Source organism: Macaca nemestrina, chromosome 3 (assembly GCF_043159975.1).
Source record: "Macaca nemestrina isolate mMacNem1 chromosome 3, mMacNem.hap1, whole genome shotgun sequence".
In the NCBI taxonomy this organism is placed as follows: Eukaryota; Metazoa; Chordata; class Mammalia; order Primates; family Cercopithecidae; genus Macaca; species Macaca nemestrina.
Genome location: NC_092127.1, coordinates 82,757,779 through 82,785,279, shown reverse-complemented (window position 1 = coordinate 82,785,279; position 27,501 = coordinate 82,757,779). Strand labels below are relative to the sequence as shown.

Below are 27,501 nucleotides of genomic sequence, written 5' to 3'. Positions count from 1 at the left end.
CCTCCCAAGTATTGATTTGGGAAAAGAACCAGAGAACAAGGATAATCCTACTAATACAGTAAATGATGTCCATGAAAAAATTTCCTCCAATATGTTTTTATATATTTTATGAAAAGGAATAAAATTACAATTATTCCTGAAAATATACAACCTCGATACCATAATTCTCTCTGAAGAGTTTACAAGCTTCTTCTTAATGCCCCATAAGATTTCCAGTAGAGAAACAGCACTTCAATAGTAAAAGGAGGTAGGTATGAACAGCTGGTAAATAAGGAGATAAATAGAAGAGGAAAGAAGGCAGAAGAAAAACAGAGAAAACACAGTGCAGCTGGTTTATATGAATAACATTCTAGCAAAAAGAGCCATTTTCTTAAAAACGAAAATAAATTAAGAGGAGGAGTATACTGGGAAGCCACAAGGCTTTAGAAATAAGAGTAAAATGAAAAAACCATAAAGTTAGAAAATGAGTCTTGTGGGGAAAATAATCCATGTGAAAGATATACAGATTAAATAATTTAAGGATTCTTTTTTCAAAAACCACAATCACTTTCATATAGTCTTTTCATTATGAATATTCTTAAAACATATTCTGATTCTATTGTTCTTCTGATTGAGTAGCCCTGATCCCAGTTGCTTCCAATTTCAAACGATATACAAATATTTATTACATGATTTAACAATTACCTTTCGGTCCAACAGGATATTATGAGGAGACAATGCCCTGTGTACTATACCATGTTTGTTCATATACTGCAAGCCCTGAAGAACCTCAAATGCTATGCACAAAACCGTTGAGGAGCTACAAAGAAAACAAAAAGTCAAAGTTCAATTACAAAGCAAATAAATAACTTGTTTTAACAAGTGAAATGTGACATACTGAAAATATTCAAAAAGTTTTATTTTTTATTGCTCCTCTTTTATTCTGAGAAAATAGAACCTATATATTTTCTAAAATATCTACTTCTACATATTTTAGATTTTCTGATTATAACAGAATTGATCTGACAAAGATCCTACAGTTTCCTAAAGGCTACTGTAATAGCAGTATTTGGTCCTTCCAGGAAAAGGCTTTAATTTTGATGGCGAGTGCAACTAACCTATAGCAGGTTGGCTTTGCCAAATTATCAGGTTAAGTTTCAGGTATATGGCAGAACTAAGTCACTAACAACTATTTTGCTCAATACAAAATACCTAAGCCCCTGAAAAAAAGTAGTAACAATATATTTTATGGTATACAACACTAGCTTATTTTCCATATTCAACCTATAAAGCAATCTCTGGTCATTTATGATTTAGCAAACATTTCTCTTTAATTCTTATCCTATTATGTACAGATCATCCTTCACACATACATCCTCCAGTTTTTCCCTCCTCTCTCTCACCATCCATCTCCCTAATGTTTTTTCCAATTTGCAAGTCTATTCATGTAAATTACCAGGAAACAGGCACTGTATTTGGTTAAATACTGCTACTTGGCAGTCGTATTTGGAACACGTTTTAATTTTTATCATTACATCTTTATAAAGTATGGATTGTTCATTTGCGGACATTGGTGTCTGCATTAAAACTTTTTCCTGTCAACATTTCTTTTCTTTTTGAAAAGTTCAAATCTCAGAAGAGTATGACAAATGTAATACTCACATAGAAATTAACCTAGCTTTATTAATTATCCTCTAATGTTTTAGTCAAAAATTGTTCACATGGAAAATTTCCTCATACCTACAATATTAACATTTTGGTATAGATTTTCCTTTCTATCCATTTTTTAAATTTTTCTAAAATTAAATTCGTGTTTGCAGATAGCCACTAAACATAATTTTTAAAACCAATAGTAGAGCTAAAATGGAATCATAAAAAATATTCAATCCACAAACAGGCAGAATAAAAGGAAAAAAGAACAGAACAAATAGAAAATGACTAACAGATTTTAATCCAGATATAGCAATAGTTATTAAGTACAAATGGTCTCAACTCACCAATTAAGTCATAAGGATTGTCAGATTTGATAAGAATTTAAACTCAGCTATACTCAGTCTATGAGAAACCTACACTAAATAAAAGACATAGGTTAAAAGTTAAAAAATGGACTAACAGATTGCCATGGGCTTGGGTGGGGGGCAGGTGGACTACAAAAGAGTATGAGAAAATTTTGTGGCATGAGGGAACTGTTCTATCCTTGATTTTGATGACGGTTACATAACTTTATCAAACTCATTAAAGTTTACACTAAACAGGGTAAACATTAAGGTATTATACCTTAATAAACCTGACTTTAAAAAAATACTAAATTGAATAAAATTTTTACAAAAATAATTGTTGCAACCTGATTCTCTCTCCTAAATTAAAACCAAAAGAAATAACCAGAGACCAAAGCTAAAATTTGCCTCTATGATCCTAGTTTGACTTTCTAGAGGGAATCAGCAGTTTTTGTTTTCAATCCTTCTGGTGATTAGATTTTTACTTACTTACTAACTCTTCACTATGCAAGAGGATATAGTTGACGTATTTTCACAACTTTTCTATTTTCTTCCTCAACTCCTTTTTATTAGTTACATTGTTTTACATTATCAAATTTTATTTTACATTATCAAATAATCATCAGCAGTTAGTTTTCGATTCTTCTGGTGGTAAGACTTTTACTTAATATAAGTAACTCTTCACTCTGCAAGAGGATACAGTTGACATATTTCACAACTTCTCCATTTTTCTTCCCCAATTCCTTATCTGCATTCGTTATATTGTTTTTAGACTATCAAATTATAAGTGGGATAAAGGAAACCTACACTCCTTGCTGGAAGGTGAAACAAATAAGTAAATAGATAACGTGATGTGTAGTGATTAAATGAAGAAAAAAATAAAGTAGGGAAGACAGATAATGTGTTCAGGGAAGGCCTCACTGAGAAGGTGACACTTACATAGAAATCTAAAAGAAGTGAAAAAGACAGGTAGGTCTCTAGAAATGTATGATTCAGGCAGAGGTCACAGCAAGCAACTCCTGAACTGGTATAAAGTCAGCAGCTCACAAAAGTGTATTCAGTGCATGCAGTAGAATGAGCAAAGAATAAAGTGACAGGAGATAAGCTCAGAGAGGTAGCTACGAGTCAGATGACTCAGATGACGAAAGGTCCTTTAGGCCACTGTAAGACCTTTGGGCTTTTACTCTGAGAAACATGGGAAGTGACTGGCACATTGCCACATGATAATAATGATTAATAAATATTTACTGTAGAACTAAGCACAGAAGGAAATACAAACCTAGGCCACTTAAACCCTAGCTGTCAAGAGAAAATGTCTCAGTCATCAAGATTTAATAGATACCATAATTTTATAACTCTATTTATGAACATTATCATCAGCTACTATAATTTTTATATATCATACTATTTTTAAATTTCTTTTTTGTTTAGCTATAAGACATCTTGAGAAATTGTTTCATACAGGGAGCATAAGTAGGATATTTTCATGCACAGCGCATCTGAAAATATCTTATTCTTGCCTTTAAACTTGGAAAGAATTACTCCATTGTCTTACAGCATTCTTTATTAATGGCGAGAAGGCTACTATCAGTCTGATTCCAACTCTGTTGTAGACATCCTGTTACTCTTTCCTGGGAAGTATTGAGGATTATTTTTACTTTATCCCTAGAGTTATAAAATTTCAGCCCAATATGTCTAATGTGGGTATGTTTGTGCCAGTCAGCATTAAGCATGCCCTTTTAATTTACAGACTCACATGTTCCATTAACACAGAAACATTAACAAGGAAAATTCGATTTGTTACATCTTTCACTATTTACTTTTTTTTTCTCTAAGTTGGAACTCTTAGTAGGCAGATGATAACTGGAACTATTTTTTTTTAATTTAATTTTTTGAGTACATAGTAAGTATGTATATTTATGAGGTACATGAGTTTGGATACAGGCATGAAATAAGTAATAATCACAGCATGTAAAATGGGGTGTCCCTCCCCTCAAGTATTTATCCTTTGGGTTATAAAAAATTCAATTGTACTTTCAGTTATTTTAAGATGTACAATTATTATTGACTATAGTCATCCTGTTGTATTAACTTTCTGTTTTAAGAGCATAGTCTTAGTCCTATCTATTATATAACTTAATTCCAGTAGAGAGAGATCCAAAGAGAGAGAGAGAGACAGAGAGAGAGAGAGAGAGAAATCTAAACCATTAATTTCCAGGATTTCTATTATGTCCCCTAGCTGCTCCTTGTCGATAGATACTGTTCTTTGGTTATGGATATATCATTCCTTTGAGTCTCTCTGAGAAGAATTAGACCTCTTTTAATTCTGGAAAAAAGAGTATTATCTTCATTTCCTCTGTGGTGAGTACCCCCTCTCCACTCCATCTCCAGGCTCTGTTTTTCTTGAACTTTTTTTTTTTTTTTTTTTTTTGCCTCAAACACCTGGTAATCCAGTCCCTGGTTGTCAGTCATATTTTGAAGTAAAGGAGTAACCTGATATTACCCATAATGTGTGTAAAAAAGAAGCAATGAGGGTTATTGGGTTACTATTTATAAAGAATGCTATTTAAATTGACTGTAAACTATTCCTTTTTATCAAATAATTTATCCCATATTAAAGTGCCATATCACTGAGTCTTAAACAAATAGGGAATGTGTGAAACAAGCAAAATTCAGGATAAACAGAGTTTTCATAAACATCTTCAAGAAATCAACTGTATAAATGGCAATATCCCAAACTTAAAAAAAATTATTTGTAACTTATCAAGAGTTATAGAGGCAAGGATTTTCTGTAAAAGCACAATTACATTGATAAATATGTGCATATGAAAGAAAACAAAATCTTCCCCCTTAAAAACAAAGAGAAACATTCCCTGAGATTAGCAAAATGTAAACCTAGTTTTATGAACTCATTTGGCTCTACAAGTCAATTTTAGAGTAGCTTCTCTTGTTCTTGTCTGTTTCTCACACAATTCACAAAAAACTGGTGCCATATGCAGCGGTGACACTAGAGGACCTCAGCTGCATACTACTTCAATATAGATGCCTTTCTCATGAAATTAAAGCCAAACCTTTAAAGTGATTTTCCCACTGAACAAGTTCTAAAACTACTGAACACATAGACTGCATTTTCTACTCTCTATACCGTGCTTTTGTTAATTGTGAGATATTAGACGTTAGATTTACATGTCGAAAAGCACATTCATGTTAAAAATGAGCTGAACATGCATACCAAAATAATTTTTTAAAATTCAAACATATAAATGACATACCCTTTCGTAGCTATTACTTGAGAGTACATGTCAATTACAATCTGATTTGCTTCTCTGCCCTTTTATACTCTCAGAATTCAATTTTTTAATTTGTTCTAAAATGTAAGGTATAAAGAACAAAAAATGTTATTTTATATCATGAGAAGAACAAATCAGTATTTGCAGAATTTTGTGTACTTACTAGCTTTTTAAGTTATATTCTTTAATACTACCAATAACTTGGGTCATGAAATTTTTTAAGTAGCTAATGCAACAGCAAAGTGAAACTATCATATGTCTAGTAGTAGTTAACATGTTACAGTTTAATTGAACATGGACACTAAAAGAAGATTTAGGATTAAGAGAATTGGATTCACACAGTTAAATAAACAAGATACTGACAGGGGACAACAGGACTTTATCCTACACAATTCCCAAGGGAGAATCTTGTTTAATACACAAACCCATCAGTAACCAAGAAAATGTAAAATTATACTTCAAATCAAAAAATATTCTACTCCTTTTGACATTTTTCAGTAACTATTGTTACTTCAGGGCCTGGGTGGCTAGCGTTTACTTTCTCATCATTGTCCTGAACAACTGGACATTAAGAATCCCTAGTGATTATAAATACAGATAAGACCAAAGGTAGCTTTCAAAATAATATAATTGATAACTCCCAATAAAGCAAGATGACATTTGATGACATTTTCATTTATATTCAAACATAACAATGACTGGCTATTTGTTTGTTACTGAATTTCTGGGCCCACAATTACCAAGAAGAACTGATCTGCACTATCAACAAGCCTACAGTATACTTAGAAGGACAGATTTACAAACTGATAATTATAAGCAATTAACTAAGTAGATAAGAATTATTCATTCTTTCCTTTGTCTTCAAAGAAAAACACAACATAAAAATTTATTTACAACATTGGTGAGACCAAAAGAGACCTACAAAAGTCATAAATCTTGGGAAAGTAAGCTTAAAATCTAAAAGAGAAAAACACTATCATCACCACCACCACCACCATCAACAAAAAAGATGCTGACAGTTTCTAGGTTTGAGTCAACTTGGTTGTATTTGGATTTTCAACAGGGCTTAATAAATCTTCAGATCTATCAGTTGGTATAATCCCAGGTATATTTTTTATCCCTTTCCAGATATCTTTCAAAGGCAATTTACTGTTTATGATTAAATCATCCATAAATAATCTGTAGCTGTTGGTTAAAACATACTGAGGCCAAGATCATGGATTTAATTCTTATGCAGAATGGAAGACTTCATATGTTCACAGCCACAGGCTTTCATCTAACCCCAGCCAATACTCCCAAATACAGATAGTCTGTCACAATGAGACACTGCTTAACCTATATTTACTTAAAACAGCCAAATTTTTAACTACTATCTCCTATACTTCTCTGTTCCTCATTCCTGAGGACCCATTCTTTAAGCTCATCAAGACCTTGGGGTCCCTGTTCTCTAAGGCTCATCTATTACCCCAGCCAATCAGCCCCTTTTTGACATCCTTCTTTATTCAGACAGATATGGTTTGTCATTTCAATAATTTTTTGCAAAGATCCTTAATGGCTTCTCATTCAATGGCTCTCCCTTGTGGTAGAAATGAACTCCCTTTCTTGATTTCTGACAGTACACAGCTGGAGGGTTTCTTGATTTTATGGTAATTATTTCTATATAGGCTCGTCTTTCCCACTGTATCTTGAGTATGTATTAGCTTATTCAACTATGATTCCCTCTATCTATCAGTGCCTGTAATGTGCATGTTCAATAAGTATGTATTTAAAAAAGGTGTTAAAATACATGTATAAAATAATATCACACAATGGTACAACAGGGAAACATAATTAAATTCTCTACCACTAATAGAATCACATCTCCTGAGAGAATGTAAAATCTTTTAGTCACTCAAGAAAACACAAATTGCTCAAGTTCACCCAATGGCTATCCACAAAAAAATATTCATTTGCTGAAAATACAACTCTCCTAGTCTTTTATTTACTGAAAGAAACAGGAATAAATTAGGATATACTGGGTAACTGGATAATCTTGTTAATATCTGTCTAAAACTGTAAATTAGACTAAATTGTTGAGAGAGATTACTACTGGCCTCAATCCATCAGCTCGTTTAGGTATCTGCAACATTTCCAAGAAGAGAGGTTACTTGAATTGCAAGAAATAGAGACCAGGAAAGAGAATGAGAGGTCAAGGTTGCTGAGATAGATTTGGAAGTCATTCATGTATAAGTGATAACTAAAACCACACATGCTATTTCCTCAGATCCATGATCCATGATATTTCTAAGGGCCACTCCACAAGCCAAAACACCCATACTGTCAGCTAACCAAGAGAGGAAACACATTTCTGCATTCTATGAGTTCAAGATGTTCTTTCACCTTATAAAACCTGATCATTCCCAAAGAAATTTTCCTTTTGGTCTAAAACATTCCTTACTTGGTATCAGCCTGAGGTAAAAATGTTAAGAGAGAGGAAATACAGATGAAATATATTAATGGTTAGCTACTGTGTAATTTAAGAAATGGAGAGGAAAAATAAAATGCTTACTAATGATTAATGCTCAGATAATATTACAAGTGTATAATTCTGTGTTATCTTCAAAGAAACTTTTCTTTATAACTTGACAAAAGAGCTCAACTAGTATATAACTTTTAAAGACTCACTAGTTTATAATTCCAGAATTTGGGGAGGGTGTTTCCAATGATGAGCTGGTGTCTTTGAGGCTTTTGACACTTATCACTTACTAAATTTTGATGTTTTATAAAAAATACCACAATATTTAACGGAGCAAAAAGGATGAAAAATACAAATTTCTGGAATTGAAAAAAGGAAATAACACATTTCAGTACTGGGCATCCATGTTTTAGCCTGAAAGGACACCTATCCATGCTAAATTTAAGAATGTATTTGCCTCAGATTCAGATGTTTTGAAATGGAAATTGCATTGATAAACTGCTACCTAAAGATTAGTAAGTCTAAAAAAAGTAATCAGTCCATCTGACTTTCAGTTGTGAGACTAGGCATATTTTACAATTTAGTTTTAACTCCAAAATAATCAAAATAGAATGCTGTAAGTCTGGAATGTATCTAATTCTCAATAGGATACAATAAATTGGGATATTAACTTTCCAACTTGAATACTAGATAACTTTTTTTCTCAGCAGAAAATTAACTTGGTAAGATCAAATACATATGGAAAACATAGTCTAGCGGTTTGAGGTTCAGACATAAAGCCAGGAGGCTCTGTCACTGATTTGTTATGCTTAGACAGTGTTCCAACTTCACCCTGCTTCCATCTGCAAATTTATAAAGTAAAAAATGTAACACCAAACAGAAGCTAAATGGAGATCAATGAGCTATCGACCCTGCACAGAATCTTCATCATCTTAAAAGCACAACAAAATAAACAAAAAGTCCAAGTCTTCCTCAAAAATCCCAGGGTTTTTCTAAAACTATACAATATATTTTGTTACACCATATATACATATATCCTATAAATTAACAAAAATTGCAAACTGAGCTCTCCAACTATTCTCCTGACATAACTGAATCAGAAGAACATTTTTCTAACTGCTCTGTGAGAATAAAATCACCATTTGATATACAGGTCTGGAGGATCTCAAGGTTGGCTGCGTATTTCTGCCCCATTAATGTTTTCTTCTCCCAAGCATTTTTTTCCTATCCTTGCACAGAAACTTCAAAACCTCTTTTGTCATCATAGTCACTAATTCTGGCTGTGCAAACACACTAGGTAATACATCCAACTCCCCATACCCTGGTAGCATTGGGGATGTTGGAAGACTGCAACTTTTCTCTAAGACAGAACTTATCATGGCATATAATGGGTCAAATCTGTACCCTGTATCATTACAAAGTTGTTTTTAAAATTAAAATTAATGTATATATTGCCATGTGAAAAAAGGAGAGGCAAATTTCTATTACTGTTCAGAATTTTGATTTGAGACCAATTCACATTTTTAAGTGGGCCAATATTTTAGATGACTAATTTATCACCCTACCCATCTCAAATAATGAATGGGAGAGGGCCTGAATAATATGGATTGCTTATTACAGTGTCTGCAAGACAGCATATTGTAAACAAAAGTTTCAGCAAACTGAAATGTTCAGTTAAATAAGTATTGGTCTCTCTTAAGTAACTTATGACCGGTATGATTGCTGAAAAAACCCTATTTACCATGTCCCTTGTATTTGTCAGCAGTTGGGGTGACACAGTGATTATATTTAGATCAGAGAATCCAAAAATAGCGAAATTTTATTCTTAACTACTTCTTCTAGACTCCGTAAGCTTCCCATGATTCATAAATAGGAAGGCAGACAAAGCAAAATAATACTTTAATAGCCAAAGCTTTGTCTCCAAATTTTAATGTAGAACTCTGAGTTCTGCTTACCTATATAAATAAATACATTTTCCTAAACCAGATCATCTTGAATTAATTAGTTCTGTCTATTTCACCTAACCTTGAACTAGAATTTCAGTTCTCAATACTATGATATAAGGAAGATCATACCAATTATAGCAAGCTTCACAAAAGAGAGTAAGAAAAAGCTCTTATCCATATAATCCCATAATGACCCAAGAATACTGTGTAAAAATTGAAGAACAGTTATCTTTTACCAATTCACAAAAAATATAATATTAATAAATACGGATTCTTAATTTTAGGTTCTCCTATGTGTGTTGTTTTCTTGTGCAATATCCGCAATCACTTATTTCAACCAGAATTTATAAGATGGTAGCTAATTTAGCTCAAATACTTTAAAACTTCTTAAGAATGGTGGCTCACACCTGTAATCCCAGCACTTTGGGAGGCCAAGGCAGACGGATCACCTGAGGTCAAGAGTTCCAGACCTGATTGACCAACATGGCAAAGCCCATCTCTACTAAAAATACAAAAACTAACCATGTATGGTGGTGGGCATCTGTAATCCCAGCTACTTGGGAGGCTGAGGCAGGAGAATTCCTTGAACCCAGGAGGCAGAGGTTGCAGTGAGCTGATATCGCCCCACTGCACTCCAATCTGGGCGACAGAGCAAGACTTTATCTTAAAAAAAAAAAAAAAAAAAAAAAAAAAAAAAAAAACCTGTTCTTAAGTTGTATAAGTCAGTATCTCATATTCTACAAAGAGCATATTGATTTCTAGGTCTCCCACCACTGGAAGAATTTTAAGAACCTTTCACCAAAAGGAATGGTAAAGAATCACCTTAAGGACTCGTTAATATAGATATTGCTGGGTTCTACTCCCTGCAATTCTGATATAGCATCTAAGATGAGTCCCACAAATTTATATTTCTAATAAGTTCCCAGGTGATAATGATGATGAACCACACTTTGAGAACCACTGTCCTAGAAGGTGAATATAAATGAACCTGTTTCACTTTCAGATATACAGGAAGGTATAGTATAGAACAAAGATAATAGATTTCAGATTTAAATAGAACAAAGTTTAAAGCCCTGGGCTTTTTCTAATTGTCATCTAACTCCTAAGTATCTTTCTTAATCTTTAAAATGAGGTAATAATAACCACTATTACAACTATGTGGTAAAATTTAAATATAACATGCTTAAAGAGCCTGGCATAAAGTAGGTACTCAAATATTGGTTTCCTTCTGTGCTACATATATTTCTTTTTTTTTAATTAATTAATTTATTTATTTATTTTTAATTTTTTTAATTTTTTTTTATTATACTTTAAGTTCTAGGGTGCATGTGCATAACGTGCAGGTTTGTTACATATGTATACTTGTGCCATGTTGGTGTGCTGCACCCATCAACTCGTCAGCACCCATCAACTCGTCATTTACATCAGGTATAACTCCCAATGCAATCTCTCCCCGCTCCCCCCTCCCCGTGATAGGCTCCTAGGCCCCGGTGTGTGATGTTCCCCTTCCCGAGTCCAAGTGATCTCATTGTTCAGTTCCCACCTATGAGTGAGAACATGTAGTGTTTGGTTTTCTGTTCTTGCGATAGTTTGCTGAGAATGATGGTTTCCAGCTGCATCCATGTCCCTACAAAGGACACAAACTCATCCTTTTTTATGGCTGCATAGTATTCCATGGTGTACATGTGCCACATTTTCTTAATCCAGTCTGTCACTGATGGACATCTGGGTTGATTCCAAGTCTTTGCTATTGTGAATAGTGCCGCAATGAACATACGTGTGCGTGTGTCTTTATAGCAGCATGATTTATAATCCTTTGGGTATACACCCAGTAATGGGATGGCTGGGTCATATGGTACTTCTAGTTCTAGATCCTTGAGGAATCGCCATACTGTTTTCCACAATGGTTGAACTAGTTTACAATCCCACCAACAGTGTAAAAGTGTTCCTATTTCTCCACATCCTCTCCAGCACCTGTTGTTTCCTGACTTTTTAATGATTGCCATTCTAACTAGTGTGAGATGGTATCTCATTGTGGTTTTGATTTGCATTTCTTTGATGGCCAGTGATGATGAGTATTTTTTCATGTGTCTGTTGGCTGTATGAATGTCCTCTTTTGAGAAATGTCTGTTCATATCCTTTGCCCACTTTTTGATGGCGTTGTTTGTTTTTTTCTTGTAAATTTGTTTGAGTTCTTTGTAGGTTCTGGATATTAGCCCTTTGATGAGTAGACTGCAAAAATTTTCTCCCATTCTGTAGGTTGCCTGTTCACTCTGATGGTAGTTTCTTTTGCTGTGCAGAAACTCTTTAGTTTAATTAGATCCCATTTGTCAATTATGGCTTTTGTTGATGTTGCTTTTGGTGTTTTAGACATGAAGTCCTTGCCCATGCCTATGTCCTGAATGCTATTACCTAGGTTTTCATCTAGGGTTTTATGGTATTAGGTCTAACATTTAAGTCTCTAATCCATCTTGAATTAATTTTTGTATAAGGAGTAAGGAAAGGATCCAGTTTTAGCTTTCTACTTATGGCTAGCCAATTTTCCCAGCACCATTTATTAAATAGGGAATCCTTTCCCCATTTCTTGTTTTTCTCAGGTTTATCAAAGATCAGATGGCTGTAGATGTGTGGTATTATTTCTGAGGACTCTGTTCTGTTCCATTGGTCTATATCTCTGTTTCGGTACCAGTACCATGCTGTTTTGGTTACTGTAGCCTTGTAGTATAGTTTGAAGTCAGGTAGCGTGATGCCTCCAGCTTTGTTCTTTTGACTTAGGATTGTCTTGGAGATGCAGGCTCTTTTTTGGTTCCATATGAACTTTAAAGCAGTTTTTTCCAATTCTGTGAAAAAACTCATTGGTAGCTTGATGGGGATGGCATTGAATCTATAAATTACCTTGGGCAGTATGGCCATTTTCACGATATTGATTCTTCCTAGCCATGAGCATGGTATGTTCTTCCATTTGTTTATGTCCTCTTTTATCTCACTGAGCAGCGGTTTGTAGTTCTCCTTGAAGAGGTCCTTTACATCCCTTGTAAGTTGGATTCCTAGGTATTTGATTCTCTTTGAAGCAATTGTGAATGGAAGTTCATTCATAATTTGGCTCTCTGTTTGTCTGTTACTGGTGTATAAGAATGCTTGTGATTTTTGCACATTAATTTTGTATCCTGAGACTTTGCTGAAGTTGCTTATCAGCTTAAGGAGATTTTGGGCTGAGACAATGGGGTTTTCTAATATACAATCATGTCATCTGCAAAGAGGGACAATTTGACTTCTTCTTTTCCTAACTGAATACCCTTTATTTCTTTCTCTTGCCTGATTGCCCTAGCCAGAACTTCCAACACTATGTTGAATAGGAGTGGTGAGAGAGGGCATCCCTGTCTTGTGCCAGTTTTCAAAGGGAATTTTTCCAGTTTTTGCCCATTCGGTATGATATTGGCTGTGGGTTTGTCATAAATAGCTCTTATGATTTTGAGATACATTCCATCAATACCAAATTTATTGAGCGTTTTTAGCATGAAGGGCTGTTGACTTTTGTCAAAGGCCTTTTCTGCATCTATTGAGATAATTATGTGGTTTTTGTCTTTGGTTCTGTTTATATGCTGGATTACGTTTATTGATTTGCGTATGTTGAACCAGCCTTGCATCCCAGGGATGAAGCCCACTTGATCATGGTGGATAAGCTTTTTGATGTGCTACTGGATCCGGTTTGCCCGTATTTTATTGAGGATTTTTGCATCGATGTTCATCAGGGATATTGGTCTAACATTCTCTTTTTTTGTTGTGTCTCTGCCAGGCTTTGGTATCAGAATGATGTTGGCCTCATAAAATGAGTTAGGGAGGATTCCCTCTTTTTCTATTGATTGGAATAGTTTCAGAAGGAATGGTACCAACTCCTCCTTGTACCTCTGGTAGAATTCAGCTGTGAATCCATCTGGTCCTGGACTTTTTTTGGTTGGTAGGCTATTAATTATTGCCTCAATTTCAGAGCCTGCTACTGGTCTATTCAGGGATTCAGCTTCTTCCTGGTTTAGTCTTGGGAGAGTGTAAGTGTCCAGGAAATTATCCATTTCTTCTAGATTTTCTAGTTTATTTGCATAGAGGTGTTTATAGTATTCTCTGATGGTAGTTTGTATTTCTGTGGGGTCAGTGGTGATATCCCCTTTATCATTCTTTATTGTGTCTATTTGATTCTTCTCTCTTTTCTTCTTTATTAGTCTTGCTAGTGGTCTGTCAATTTTGTTGATCTTTTCAAAAAACCAACTCCTGGATTCATTGATTTTTTGGAGGGTTTTTTGTGTCTCTATCTCTTTCAGTTCTGCTCTGATCTTAGTTATTTCTTGTCTTCTGCTAGCTTTTGAATGTGTTTGCTCTTGCTTCTCTAGTTCTTTCAATTGTGATGTTAGAGTGTCAATTTTAGATTTTTCCAGCTTTCTCTTGTGGGCATTTTAGTGCTATAAATTTCCCTCTACACACTGCTTTAAATGTGTCCCAGAGATTCTGGTATGTTGTATCTTTGTTCTCATTGGTTTCAAAGAACATCTTTATTTCTGCCTTCATTTCGTTGTGTACCCAGTAGTCATTCAGGAGCAGGTTATTCAGTTTCCATGTAGTTGAGCGGTTTTGATTGAGTTTCTTAGTCCTGAGTTCTAGTTTGATTGCACTGTGGTCTGAGAGACAGTTATAATTTCTGTTCTTGTACATTTGCTGAGGAGTGCTTTACTTCCAATTATGCGGTCAATTTTGGAATAAGTGTGATGTGGTGCTGAGAAGAATGTATATTCTGTTGATTTGGGGTGGAGAGTTCTGTAGATGTCTATTAGGTCTGCTTGCTGCAGAGATGAGTTCAATTCCTGGATATCCTTGTTAACTTTCTGTCTTGTTGATCTGTCTAATGTTGACAGTGGGGTGTTGAAGTCTCCCATTATTATTGTATGGGAGTCTAAGTCTCTTTGTAAGTCTCTAAGGACTTTCTTTATGAATCTGGGTGCTCCTGTATTGGGTGCATATATATTTAGAATAGTTAGCTCTTCCTGTTGAATTGACCCCTTTACCATTATGTAATGGCCTTCTTTGTCTCTTTTGATCTTTGATGGTTTAAAGTCTGTTTTATCAGAGACTAGGATTGCAACTCCTCCTTTTTTTTGTTCTCCATTTGCTTGGTAGATCTTCCTCCATCCCTTTATTTTGAGCCTATGTATGTCTCTGCATGTGAGATGGGTCTCCTGAATACAGCAGACTGATGGGTCTTGACTCTTTATCCAGTTTGCCAGTCTGTGTCTTTTAATTGGAGCATTTAGTCCATTTACATTTAAGGTTAATATTGTTACATGTGAACTTGATCCTGCCATTATGATATTAAGTGGTTATTTTGCTCGTTAGTTGATGCAGTTTCTTCCTAGCCTCGATGGTCTTTACATTTTGGCATGTTTTTGCAATGGCTGGTACCGGTTGTTCCTTTCCATGTTTAGTGCTTCCTTCAGGGTCTCTTGTAAGGCAGGCCTGGTGGGTGACAAAATCTCTAAGCATTTGCTTATCTGTAAAGGATTTTATTTCTCCTTCACTTATGAAACTTAGTTTGGCTGGATATGAAATTCTGGGTTGAAAATTCTTTTCTTTAAGAATGTTGAATATTGGCCCCCACTCTCTTCTGGCTTGGAGAGTTTCTGCCGAGAGATCTGCTGTTAGTCTGATGGGCTTCCCTTTGTGGGTAACCCGACCTTTCTCTCTGGCTGCCCTTAAGATTTTTTCCTTCATTTCAACTTTGGTGAATCTGGCAATTATGTGTCTTGGAGTTGCTCTTCTCGAGGAGTATCTTTGTGGCGTTCTCTGTATTTCCTGCATTTGAATGTTGGCCTGCCCTACTAGGTTGGGGAAGTTCTCCTGGATGATATCCTGAACAGTGTTTTCTAACTTGGTTCCATTTTCCCCCTCACTTTCAGGCACCCCAATCAGACGTAGATTTGGTCTTTTTACATAATCCCATACTTCTTGCAGGCTTTGTTCATTTCTTTTTCTTCTTTTTTCTTTAGATTTCTCTTCTCGCTTCATTTCATTCATTTGATCCTCAATCGCAGATACTCTTTCTTCCAGTTGATCGAGTCGGTTACTGAAGCTTGTGCATTTGTCACTTATTTCTCGTGTCATGGTTTTCATCTCTGTCTGTTTGTTTATGGCCTTCTCTGCATTAATTATTCTGGTTATCAATTCTTCCACTCTTTTTTCAAGATTTTTAGTTTCTTTGCGCTGGGTACGTAATTCCTCCTTTAGCTCTGAGAAGTTTGATGGACTGAAGCCTTCTTCTCTCATCTCATCAAAGTCATTCTCCGTCCAGCTTTGATCCGTTGCTGGCGATGACCTGCGCTCCTTTGGAGGGGGAGATGCGCTCTGACTTTTTGAATTTCCAGCTTTTCTGCCCTGCTTTTTCCCCATCTTTGTGGTTTTATCTGCCTCTGGTCTTTGATGATGGTGACGTACTGATGCGGTTTTGGTGTGGGTGTCCTTTCTGTTTGTTAGTTTTCCTTCTAACAGTCAGGACCCTCAGCTGTAAGTCTGTTGGAGATTGCTTGAGGTCCACTCCAGACCCTGTCTGCCTGGGTGTCAGCAGTAGAGGCTGCAGAAGATAGAATATTTCTGAACAGAGAGTGTACCTGTCTGATTCTTACTTTGGAAGCTTCCTCTCAGGGGTGTACTCCACCGTGTGAGGTGTGGGGTGTTGGTCCGCCCCTAGTGGAGGATGTCTCCCAGTTAGGCTACTCAGGGGTCAGGGACCCCCTTGAGCAGGCAGTCTGTCCGTTCTCAGATCTCAACCTCCGTGTTGGGAGATCTACCACTCTCTTCAAAGCTGTCAGACAGAGTCGCTTGCGTCTGCAGAGGTTTCTGGGTTTGTTGTTGTTGTTGTTGTTGTTTAGCTGTGCCCTGTCCCCAGAGGTGGAGTCTACAGAGACTGGCAGGCCTCTGAGCTGCTGTGAGCTCCACCCAGTTCGATCTTCCCAGGGCTTTGTTTACCTACTTAAGCCTCAGCAATGGCGGGCGCCCCTCCCCCAGCCTCGTTGCTGCCTTGAGGTTAGATCGCAGACTGCTGTGCTAGCAATGAGGAAGGCTCTGTGGGCGTGGGACCCTCCCAGTCAGGTGTGGGATATAATCTCCTGGTGTGCCTGTTTGCTTAAAGCGCAGTATTGGGGTGGGAGTTATCCGATTTTCAGGTGTTGTGTGTCTCAGTTCCCCTGGCTAGGAAAAGGGATTCCCTTCCCCCTTGTGCTTCCCAGGTGAGGCGATGCCTCGCCCTGCTTCAGCTCTGGCTGGTCGGTCTGCAATAGCTGACCAGCACTGATTGTCTGGCACTCCCCAGTGAGATGAACCCAGTACCTCAGTCGATAATGCAGAAATCACCTGTCTTCTGTGTCGCTCGTGCTGGGAGCTGGAGACTGGAGCTGTTCCTATTCGGCCATCTTGCTCCGCCCCTCGCTACATACATTTCTTAATACGTGTATAGCCCCCATCATCCTTTCTCTTCCAATAATAAGTTCATAGAAAGAAGTCATCAACTTAACTTCTCTTGATGCTGATGACAATTTTTTTTTTCAACTAAGAAAATATCTAGGCTTACTCACTTCCAAAGTCATTGTTTATTTAATTATTATTATTATTATTTTTGGAGACAGAGTCTTGCTCTGTTGCCCAGGCTGGAGTGCAGTGGCGTGATCCCGGCTTACTGCAAGCTCTGCCTCCTGGGTTCATGCCATTCTCCTGCCTTGGCATCTTGAGCAGCTGGGACTACATGCGCGTGCCACCATAGTCGGCTAATTTTTTTTTTTTTTTTTGGTATTTTTAGTAGATATGGGGCTTTACTGTGTTAGCCAGGATGGTCTCGATCTCCTGACCTCATGATTCGCCCGCCTCAGCCTCCCACAGTGCTGGGATTACAGGCGTGAGCAACCTCGCCCAGCCTATTTAACTTTTAACTACAGTTAAAGGTATATTGCATATAGCAAAGATGTAATGGAATATAAGCAAAGCAAACCAATCGCGTGAATAAGTACAGGGTAATAGTTTAAAATTTAAATCCCAATTATGGATTCACTTCACTGAATAGTCTAGTAGGTCCCATTGAATGACCTGGTATTTCTACCTGCCTACAGTAACAGTTAAAATAACAGCAATGATAAAGATAACCATATCACAACTACGACTTTAAGTATAGCCCTTTAATAGGTCTATCAACCTTTTGTAATACACAAATTTTTAAGTCACAAACTTTGTGACTAAATTAAAGACTACATCTGGATAAATGGATGAAAATTCAACCCTTGGCTTTACAATTATAACAACAAAATGTAAAAGGAATACAACTTAAGGTGAAGTTCCTCTTGAAAAGATCTGATATTAACTGGGGTATCTAAATCTTAGACATAATAAATTTTTATATAAATCATATGAGGTATATGCCTCACAGCAATGACTTTGAAACAGCAAAATAAAACTTTTTTTCCTGACCTCTTTTCTAAAGAAAATGAACTTTGTTTTAGGGGCAGCAAGTAGAATTGAAATCTAATAGAAAATCTTTTCTGCATTTGAAATAATATTTTTAGAGTATGTGTCTTTTGTTTATTTGCTGGTTAGCTTGTCTGAAAGGAGGCCCTCAAAAAGATTTGTGCACATCCTAACCCCTGGCACTCTGAATGTTACCTTACTTGGAAAAAGGGTGTTTTCATTTGAGAAAATCATCCTGGATTATCCAGGTAGGCTCAAAATCCAATGTTGAGTGTTCTTATAAAAGGGAGACACAGAGATGAGAAGACACACAGAGGAGAAGGTGATGTGAAGACAGGGGCAAAGATTGAAGTGATGTGGCCACAAGCCAAAGAAGCCAAGGAATGCCAACAGGCACCAGAAACTGGAAAAGGAAAAGAAGAATTTTTACTGAAAGCCTCCAATGAGGGTGTGGCCCTGCAAACACAGTAAGTTTTCTGAATTCTGGCCTCCAGAGCTGAGAGAGAATAAGCTTCTGTTATTTTAAGCTATCTAATTTGTTGCAGTAGCCACAGAAAACTAATAAAATGTTCCAACTTTCTATCACATGTTTGGTCTTTCGAAATAGCCCCCATCCTGAAGCTAGAGGCTTTCAAGTGTCACCTCATCAGAATACTCAGTTATGGCTTAAAGGAGCCATCATGAATAACAAGACAATCCTATTACTCAGGAAATTCCAAGGGTTTTTGAAGCTCTGGGCCAGGAACTTGGGGCAAAGAACAATACATTCTTGATTGTATTATATTAGGGAAACGCAAACAAAAACTACAGTGAGATACTACTTCATACCCACTAGGATGTCTATAATCAAAAGACGAAAAATAACTAATGTTGGCAAGGATGTCAGGTAAATGGAATCTTTGTGCATTGCTGGTGATATAAAAAGTGGGAGGGCTATTTTTAGAAACAGTTTGTCAAAAAGGTAAACATAGAATTACCATTTGACCTAGAAATTCCATTCATATATATATATATATATATATATATATATATATATGAACTAAAAACAGGTATTCAATCAAATACATATGAATGTTCATGGCAAAATTAGTCATAACAGCCAAAAGGTAGAAACAATCCAAATGTCCATCAACCCATAAATGAATAAACAAACTATGGTACAGACATGCAGTAGAAAATTAGTAATAAAAACAAATGAAGTATTAATACATGCTATAACGGATGAACTTAAAAACTTTATGCTAAGTGAAAGAAGCTGAGCACAAAAAATCACATATTGTATAATTCCATTTATATGAAAAGGTCAGGGTAGGTAAATTCATAGAGGCAGAAAGTGGATTAGTGGTTTCCAGGGGTGGGAAGAGAGAATGGGAGGGACGGCTCATTCTCTTTTGGAGTGATGAAAATGTTCTGGAATTAGATAATGGTGATGGCTGTACAATCTTGTGAAGTGTCTCTTTAAGAGCCACTGAATTTTCCATTTCATAACCATGAATTTTTAACAGGTGAATTACATCTCAATTTTAAGAATTCAAAATCAGCTGAGCATGGTAGCACAGGCCTGTAATCTCAGTGCTTTGGCAGGTCAAGGTGAGAGGATCACTTGAGCCCAGGAATTCAAAACAAGCCTGGGCAACATAGCAAGAGCTCATCTCTATCAAAAAGTTTTAAAGGAGGTGGGTGTGGTGGTATGTGCCTGTAGTGCCAGCTACTTGGGAGGGTGAGGCAGGATTGCTTGAACCCAGGAGGCAGAGGTTGCAGTGAGCTGAGATCGTGCCACTGCACTCCATCCTGGGCAACAGTGAGACTCTGTCTCCAAAAAAAAAAAAAAGTTCATTAAACGAAATGGTAAATAATACATAATTAAATGCAAAAGAATTTTTTCTTCATTTCTCAAGGTCTTCAAAGAAACTTTAATGCCAAAAATAGTACAGATATATGGTGAAATTTATAATATATGCAAAAGTAAATATAAAATGTATAACAAAACTATCCAAAAGATGAGAGGAGTAAACAGAAGTATGTCATTATAAGATTCCTATTTTATATGTGAATGGGTATAATTAACTCATAAAACACTATGATAAATTTTAAGGATGCATAATGTAAACTCTATTGCAATGATCCAAAACACAAAATACAGCTAAGAAGCAAAGAAGATAAAAGACAAAATAAAATGAAACAACAAAAAAAACCTCCGAGTCTCTTGTAGCCTAACCCCAAACGCTTATTTAGTTGTAATCCTTCTACCCTCACACTTTATTATTTATTAACTCAGTAGTTTCTGCTCTTCAGAGAATTCCCAATAGGAAATTAGACTAGTTAATTTAATGGATATAGACCTTTTCTGTACCTTTTATGGATATAGACAATACCAAAAAATAAAATTCAAAATGTTCCTTTGAAGTCAGGGCAACTCCTAATTACTAATCTCCTACCTGAGTCAGTTTACTGAAGTTTCCTCACTAGCTGAAGGAATTGATTGAATACAGAAAATATAGTGAGTAAACGAACCCTGTAACAATTCATCACTGAGGTTATACACAGATGATTTTTAAAAATGTTTTTAATTTTAATTTTTGTGCATATACAGTAGATATAAATATTTATGGGGTATATGATATATTTTGATAAAGGCATACAATGTGTAATAATCATATCAGGATAAATGAGGTATCCATCACCTCAAGCATTTATCCTTTATTTGTATTAGAAACAATCCAATTATACTATATCAGTAATTTTAAGGTGTACAATAAATTATTGTTGACCATAGTCACAATGCTGTGCTATTAAATACCAGATCTTATTCATTCTAATTATGTTTTTGTACTGACTGACCATCCCTATTTCATCTCCATAGCCCCACTACCCTTTCCAGCCTCTGGTAACCATCCTCTCTATCTCCATGAGTTCCAATAAATAGGTGAGAACATGTGAAGTTTGTCTTTCCGTCCCTGGCATATATCATTTAACAAAATGACCTTCAGTTCATTCTATGTGGCTGCAAATGACAATATCTAATTCTTTCTTACAACTGAACAGTACTCCATTGTGTATATGTACCATATTTTCTTTACCCATTCATCTGTTAATGGACAGTTAGGTTGCTTCCAAATCTTGGCTATTGTGAACAGTGCTGCAACAAATATGACAGTGAAGATATCTTTTTGATATACTGATTTCCTTTCTTTTGGGTATATACCCAGCAGGGACTGTTGGATCATAAGGTAGCCTTATTTTTAGTTTTGTTGAAGAACTTCTAAACTGCTCTCCATAGTTATACAAATTTACATTCCACCAATAGTGTAAAAGGTTTCCTTTTCCCCACACCCTTGCCAACATTTATTCTTGTCTCTCTTTTGGATTAAAGCCATTTTAACTGGAGTGAAATGATATCTCAATGCAGTTTTGATTTGCATTTCTCTGATGATAAATGATGTTCAGCCCCTTTTCATAAGCCTGTGTGCCATGTGTATGTCTTCTTGTGAGAAATGTCTACTCAAATCTTTTGCCCATTTTTATTGGAATTATTAGAATGTTTTCCTATAAAGTTATTTGAGCTTCTCATATAATGTAGTTATTAGCCCCTTGTCAGACAGTTTACAAATATTTATTCCCAATTTGTGAGTGTCTCTTCCCTTTTTTTATTGTTTCCTTTTCTATGCAGAAGCTTTTTAACTTGATGTGATGCCATTTGTTCACTTCTGTTTTGATTGTCTATGCTTGTGGGGTATTACACAAGAAATCTTTGCCCAGACCAATGTCCTGGTAGAGAGTTTTCACCAGTGTCTTCTTGCAGTAGTTTCATAGCTTGAAGTCAGATTTAAGCCTTTAATCCACTTTGATTTGAATTTTTGTTTATGTTGAGAGAGAGGTCTAGTTTCATTCTTCTGCATATAGAAATCCAGTTCTCACAGCACCATTTACTGAAAAGACTTCCCTGTCCTCAATTTACGTTCTTGATGCCTTTGGCAAAAATGAATTCATTGTAAATGTAAGGGTGTGTTTCTGGTTTCTATATTGTGTTCCATCAGTATATGTGTCTGTTTTTATGCAAATACCATGCTGTTTTCGTTGCTCTGTAGCATAATTTGAAGTCAGGAAATTTGAATCCTCCAGTTTTATTCTTTTTGCTCATGATAGCTGTTGTTATTCTGGATCTTTTTGGTTCCATATAAGTTTTAGGATTGTTTTTTCTATTTCTGTAAAGAATGCAACTGGTATTTTGATAGAGAATGCATTAATTTGTAGATTGCTTTGGATAGTATGAACATTTTAACAGTACTGATTATTCCAATCCATAAACATGAAATATATTTCCATTTTTGTATCCTCTTTATTTCATCAGTGTTTTATAGTTTTCATTGTAGTGATCTTTCACCTCATGATTAAGATAATTCCTAAGTATTTACTTGTAGCCATTGTAAATGGAATTATTTTCTTGATTTCTTCTTCAGCTTGTTTGCTGTTGGCATATAGAAATGTAACTGATTTTTATCTTTTGATTTTGTATCATGTAACTTCACTGAATTCATTTATCAGTTCTAATCTTTTTTTTTTTTTTTTTTTTTTTGGTGTAGTCTTTAGTTTTCTCCAAATATAAGATCATATTACCTGTCAATAAGGATAATTCAACTTCTTCCTTTCCAGTTCGCACGCCCTTGATTTCTTTCTCTTATCTAATAGTTCTACCTAGGACTTCTAGTACTATGTTGAATAACAGTTGTGAAAGTGGGTATCCTTGCCATGTTCCAGATCTTAGCAAAAAGGCTTTCAGTTTTTCCCCATTCAGTGTAAGCTATTAATAGCTGTGGGTCTGTCATATATGGCTATTATTATGTTGCTTCTATCTCTAGTTTGTTAAGGGTTTTTTACCATGAAGGGATATAGAATTTTATCAAAGACTTTTTCAGCATGAACTGAAATGATCATATGGTTTTTGTCCTTCATTCTGTTGATACTATGCATCATGTTAATTGATTTGCATATGTTGAACCATCCTTGCATCCCTGGGATAAATCCCACTTGATCATCATGAATGATCTTTCTAATGTATTGCTTGCTAGTATTCTGTGTGGGAGTTTTGCATCAATGATTATCAGGGATATTGGCCTGTAGTTTTCTTTCTTTGATTTGTCTTTTTCTGGTTTGGGTATCAGGGTAATACTGGACTCACAGACTGAGTTTGGAAGTATTCTTTCCTCCTCTATTTTTCGGAACAGTTTGAGTACAATTGGCACTAATTTTTCTTGAAAAGTTTGGTGGAATTCAGCAGTAAAGTCCTCTGGCCCCGGGCATTTCTTCCGGCCCTGGGCATTTCTTTGCTGGGAGACTTTTTATTACAGCTTCCATCTCATTACTTGTTATAGGTCTGTTCAGGTTTTGGATTTTTTCATGGTTCAATCTTGGTAGGTTGCATGTGTCTAGCAATTTATCAGTTTCTCCTAGATTTTCCAATTTATTGGCATAGAGTTGTTCATAGAAGCCTCTAATGATCTTTTGAATTTCTGTGGTTTCAGTTGTGATGTGTCCTTTCTCATTTCGGATTTTATTATTTAGATCTTCTCTTTTTTGTCTTACTCTAGCTAAAGGTTTGTAAATTTTATCTTTTTTTAAAAAAACAAACTTTTCATTTCACTTTTCTTTTGTATTATTTCATTTGTTTCTATTTCATTTATTTTTACTCTGATCTTTATTATTTTTTTCTTCTACTAACTTTGGGATTGGTTTGCTCTTGCTTTTCTAGTTTTTGAATAAGCATCATCATATTCTTTGATTTTTTTAACTTTTTTGATGTAGATGATTATGGCTGTAAACTTCCCTTTTAATACTGCTTTGGCTATATTCTACAGGTTTTGGTATACTGTGTTTCCATTATCCATTCCATTATTGTTTCAAGAAATTTTTCAGTTTCCTTCTTCATTTCCTTATTGACCCCCGGGATTAGTCTGTTCTCACATTGCTACAAATACCAAGACTGGGTAATTTATAAAGAAAAGAAGTTAGATTGATTCACAATTCTGCATGGCTGGAAAGGCCTCAGGAAACATACAATCATGGCAGAGGGAACCTCTTCACAGGGCAGTAGGAGAGAGAACGCTTTGAAAACAGAGAGAAACACATGACAAGAAACATAGATGGCCTCTAGGAGCTGACAGCATCTCTCAGTCACAGTAATCAAGAAAATAGATCTCTCAGTCCTAAAATTAATTGTGAGGAGCTAAATTCTGCCAACAACCTGAATCAGCTTAGGAAAGAATTCTTTCCCAGAGCCACAAGAAAAGAAATTGAGAGTTCATTCCCTTTAACCATATAATTTTATTTTCTTTTTTAAAATATTTATTTATTTATTATACTTTAAATTTTAGGGTACATGTGCACAACATGCAGGTTTGTTACATATGTATACCTGTGCCATGTTGGTGTGCTGCACCCATCAACTCGTCAGCACCCATCACCCAACAGACACATGAAAAAATGCTCGTCATCACTGGCCATCAAAGAAATGCAAATCAAAACCACAATGAGATACCATCTCACACTAGTTAGAATGGCAATCATTAAAAAGTCAGGAAACAACAGGTGCTGGAGAGGATGTGGAGAAATAGGAACACTTTTACACTGTTGGTGGGATTGTAAACTAGTTCAACCATTGTGGAAAACAGTATGGCGATTCCTCAAGGATCTAGAACTAGAAGTACCATATGACCCAGCCATCCCATTACTGGGTGTATACCCAAAGGATTATAAATCATGCTGCTATAAAGACACACGCACACGTATGTTCATTGCGGCACTATTCACAATAGCAAAGACTTGGAATCAACCCAGATGTCCATCAGTGACAGACTGGATTAAGAAAATGTGGCACATGTACACCATGGAATACTATGCAGCCATAAAAAAGGATGAGTTTGTGTCCTTTGTAGGGACATGGATGCAGCTGGAAACCATCATTCTCAGCAAACTATCGCAAGAACAGAAAACCAAACACCACATGTTCTCACTCATAGGTGGGAACTGAACAATGAGATTACTTGGACTCGGGAAGGGGAACATCACACACCAGGGCCTATTATGGGGAGGGGGGAGGGGGGAGGGATTGCATTGGGAGTTATACCTGATGTAAATGACGAGTATAATTTTATTTTCAAAAAACATTTCTAGGAATATCATAAAGAAATTCATATTTGTATCACACTTTCACCAAAATTCATTTGTTTGAGAAATAAAATTGTAGCGCATGATTAAAAGAACGATAATAGGGAAACACTCAAACTGCATGACTAACCTAAAAATATAATTAATTCATTCAATAGTCCATTTGACACACATTTACTAAATGGAAATTTTTATACTTACAATTTTAGGAGACAGAATAAATTACAATATGTATGTCAAAAACGTTAATTAGAGAAGATAAACAATTCCTTCCTTAATTCTATAATTGTGGGCAAACAATTACAAGCCTGAAAGGGGGAAAGATGTCTTACTACTAGAGGGTTACAATGTAAGACAGGCATTTGGAGGAGGAAAATATAATTTTCGCTTTGGTTGAGAAGAAGAGTATGAAGGGAAACTGTAAGATGTATTACTTGAAGAAGAAGTGTTGTACATTGTGCTAAAGATTGGAGATAACAGCGTTGGGCAAAAAGACAGTTCAGTTTTTATGGTATATTTCAAAATGTTGGCATTCGCTCTCCTCAACTCAATGTATATTAGGAATAATGAAAAGTAATTGCACAATTTAGGCACACTGGAAATAATAAGAAAGTTAGAGAGTAATATTTAGAGAAGCAGTAGTAGTAATTAGAGTTATTTAATTAGAGAGTTAGATTGAAGTCAGATCCTATGCTAATAAGATGCCTTTTCCTCGGCGGGGAGGGGAAAGGAAATGGAGAACCTCCAAGTGTTTTTGAACACAGAATGGACTGATCTTCAAAAATATTAATATAGCAGAAAAAGTGGGGGGACTGAAGTATGGCTAAAGCCAAGAAGACCAATTAGAACATCACAATGCAACAGTCAAGCTGTTAGTGAAGATTTAAACTAAAGAATGTATAGGACCAGGATATGTGAGAACTATTGCCAAGACTGTATTAACAACACTTGGCAATTAGTAAGATAAAAGGTACAAGAGAGGCAGAAAGCAAAAGTCTGTTGCAAGATAACAAGCCTAAATATAGAGCATCTTTCGGTATTATTTTCCTTCTTCGAACAAAACATGTAAAACAAGAAGAGAAATATAGATCAGTTATATAAATCTCTAATTCACATGACTTCACTACCATAATTTCAAATGCATTTTGAAACTAGGGTCCTTAAAAGTAAAAAGATATGAAAGCCTCAACATCCATCATCAGTTTATATTATAAAATAAGAATATCTAATATCTATTTCTGATTACTACAACCTGTAGCTCATTATTCAACTCTGGACCACATTCCAGAATGTGTCCAAATTCTTTTGAGTATGTCATTCAGTGAGTAGGCAATGTTTTACTAGGGGAAAATAAAACTTACTAATTTGAGTAAGTCAGATCATGTTTTCCATCAGGCTAGTAAACAGCTGCAGACATAGTCTGCTTCCCATCAAAATCTTCATGTATAACCTCTGCAATACTAATGGTATTCTGGTAAATTTTCAAAACCATAACCCTAAAAATGTGACAAACTACATTTTGTTAAAGGAATATGGCTCTACTGCCCACCCTGCATTCACTTGCAAATTTAACACAATGTGGAAACTACTACAGGTACCAAAACTCTGCTGAATATCTGTCCATGAGCTACATTTGCTGATACTTTTATAGGTTAAGCAAAAGTACACGCTCTGAATAATTCTAACGCAAAAGAGAAATACTTTCCACACAGCACCTAGACTTAAAAGAAAAACAATTTCCTCATGCCTGCTTTGATAGCAGTGACAAAAGTATATTTGTTTTTTAAATATTCTCTGGAAAGCATTTCAAAGAGGAGTTGAGATCTAAATTCTCCACTTCTTAGTCTCTTGAATCTGGCTTTAGGGTAGCATTAGGTAGATAAACAGGCACTAAATGTGAGATGACTTCAAACAAATCTAAATGCTATACTTTTTTCTTGAAACCTAATCACTACAGGAGTTTAATTTTATAATTCTATGTTTTCAAAAAATAATTGTGATCATTTAACATGAACTGAAGAGAAATGTTGGCAAGAATGAACTCTGGCACAGATAACATAAAAGCCACTGGAAAGACAGCAGCTGTCTCAAAATTAATTCCTTATATTAAAGCCTGAATGGATTCTAAAGAAAATGTTGAATATTTTTCTCCTTTAAGGTTAGCCAACTAGCCACAC

At 35.6% G+C, this 27,501-nt stretch overlaps 1 protein-coding gene across 3 annotated transcripts in view; it reads right to left on the bottom strand.

The window, feature by feature from the left end:
- Positions 1-27,501, bottom strand: part of LOC105486299 (TBC1 domain containing kinase) — a 236,237-nt gene that overhangs the window by 181,866 nt on the left and 26,870 nt on the right. For all 3 annotated transcript variants that reach the window (XM_011749118.2, XM_011749117.2, XM_011749119.2), the window contains one exon: positions 685-799. In XM_011749118.2, the coding sequence (XP_011747420.1) occupies positions 685-799 (115 nt within the window). The remainder of the gene's footprint in view (positions 1-684; positions 800-27,501) is intronic.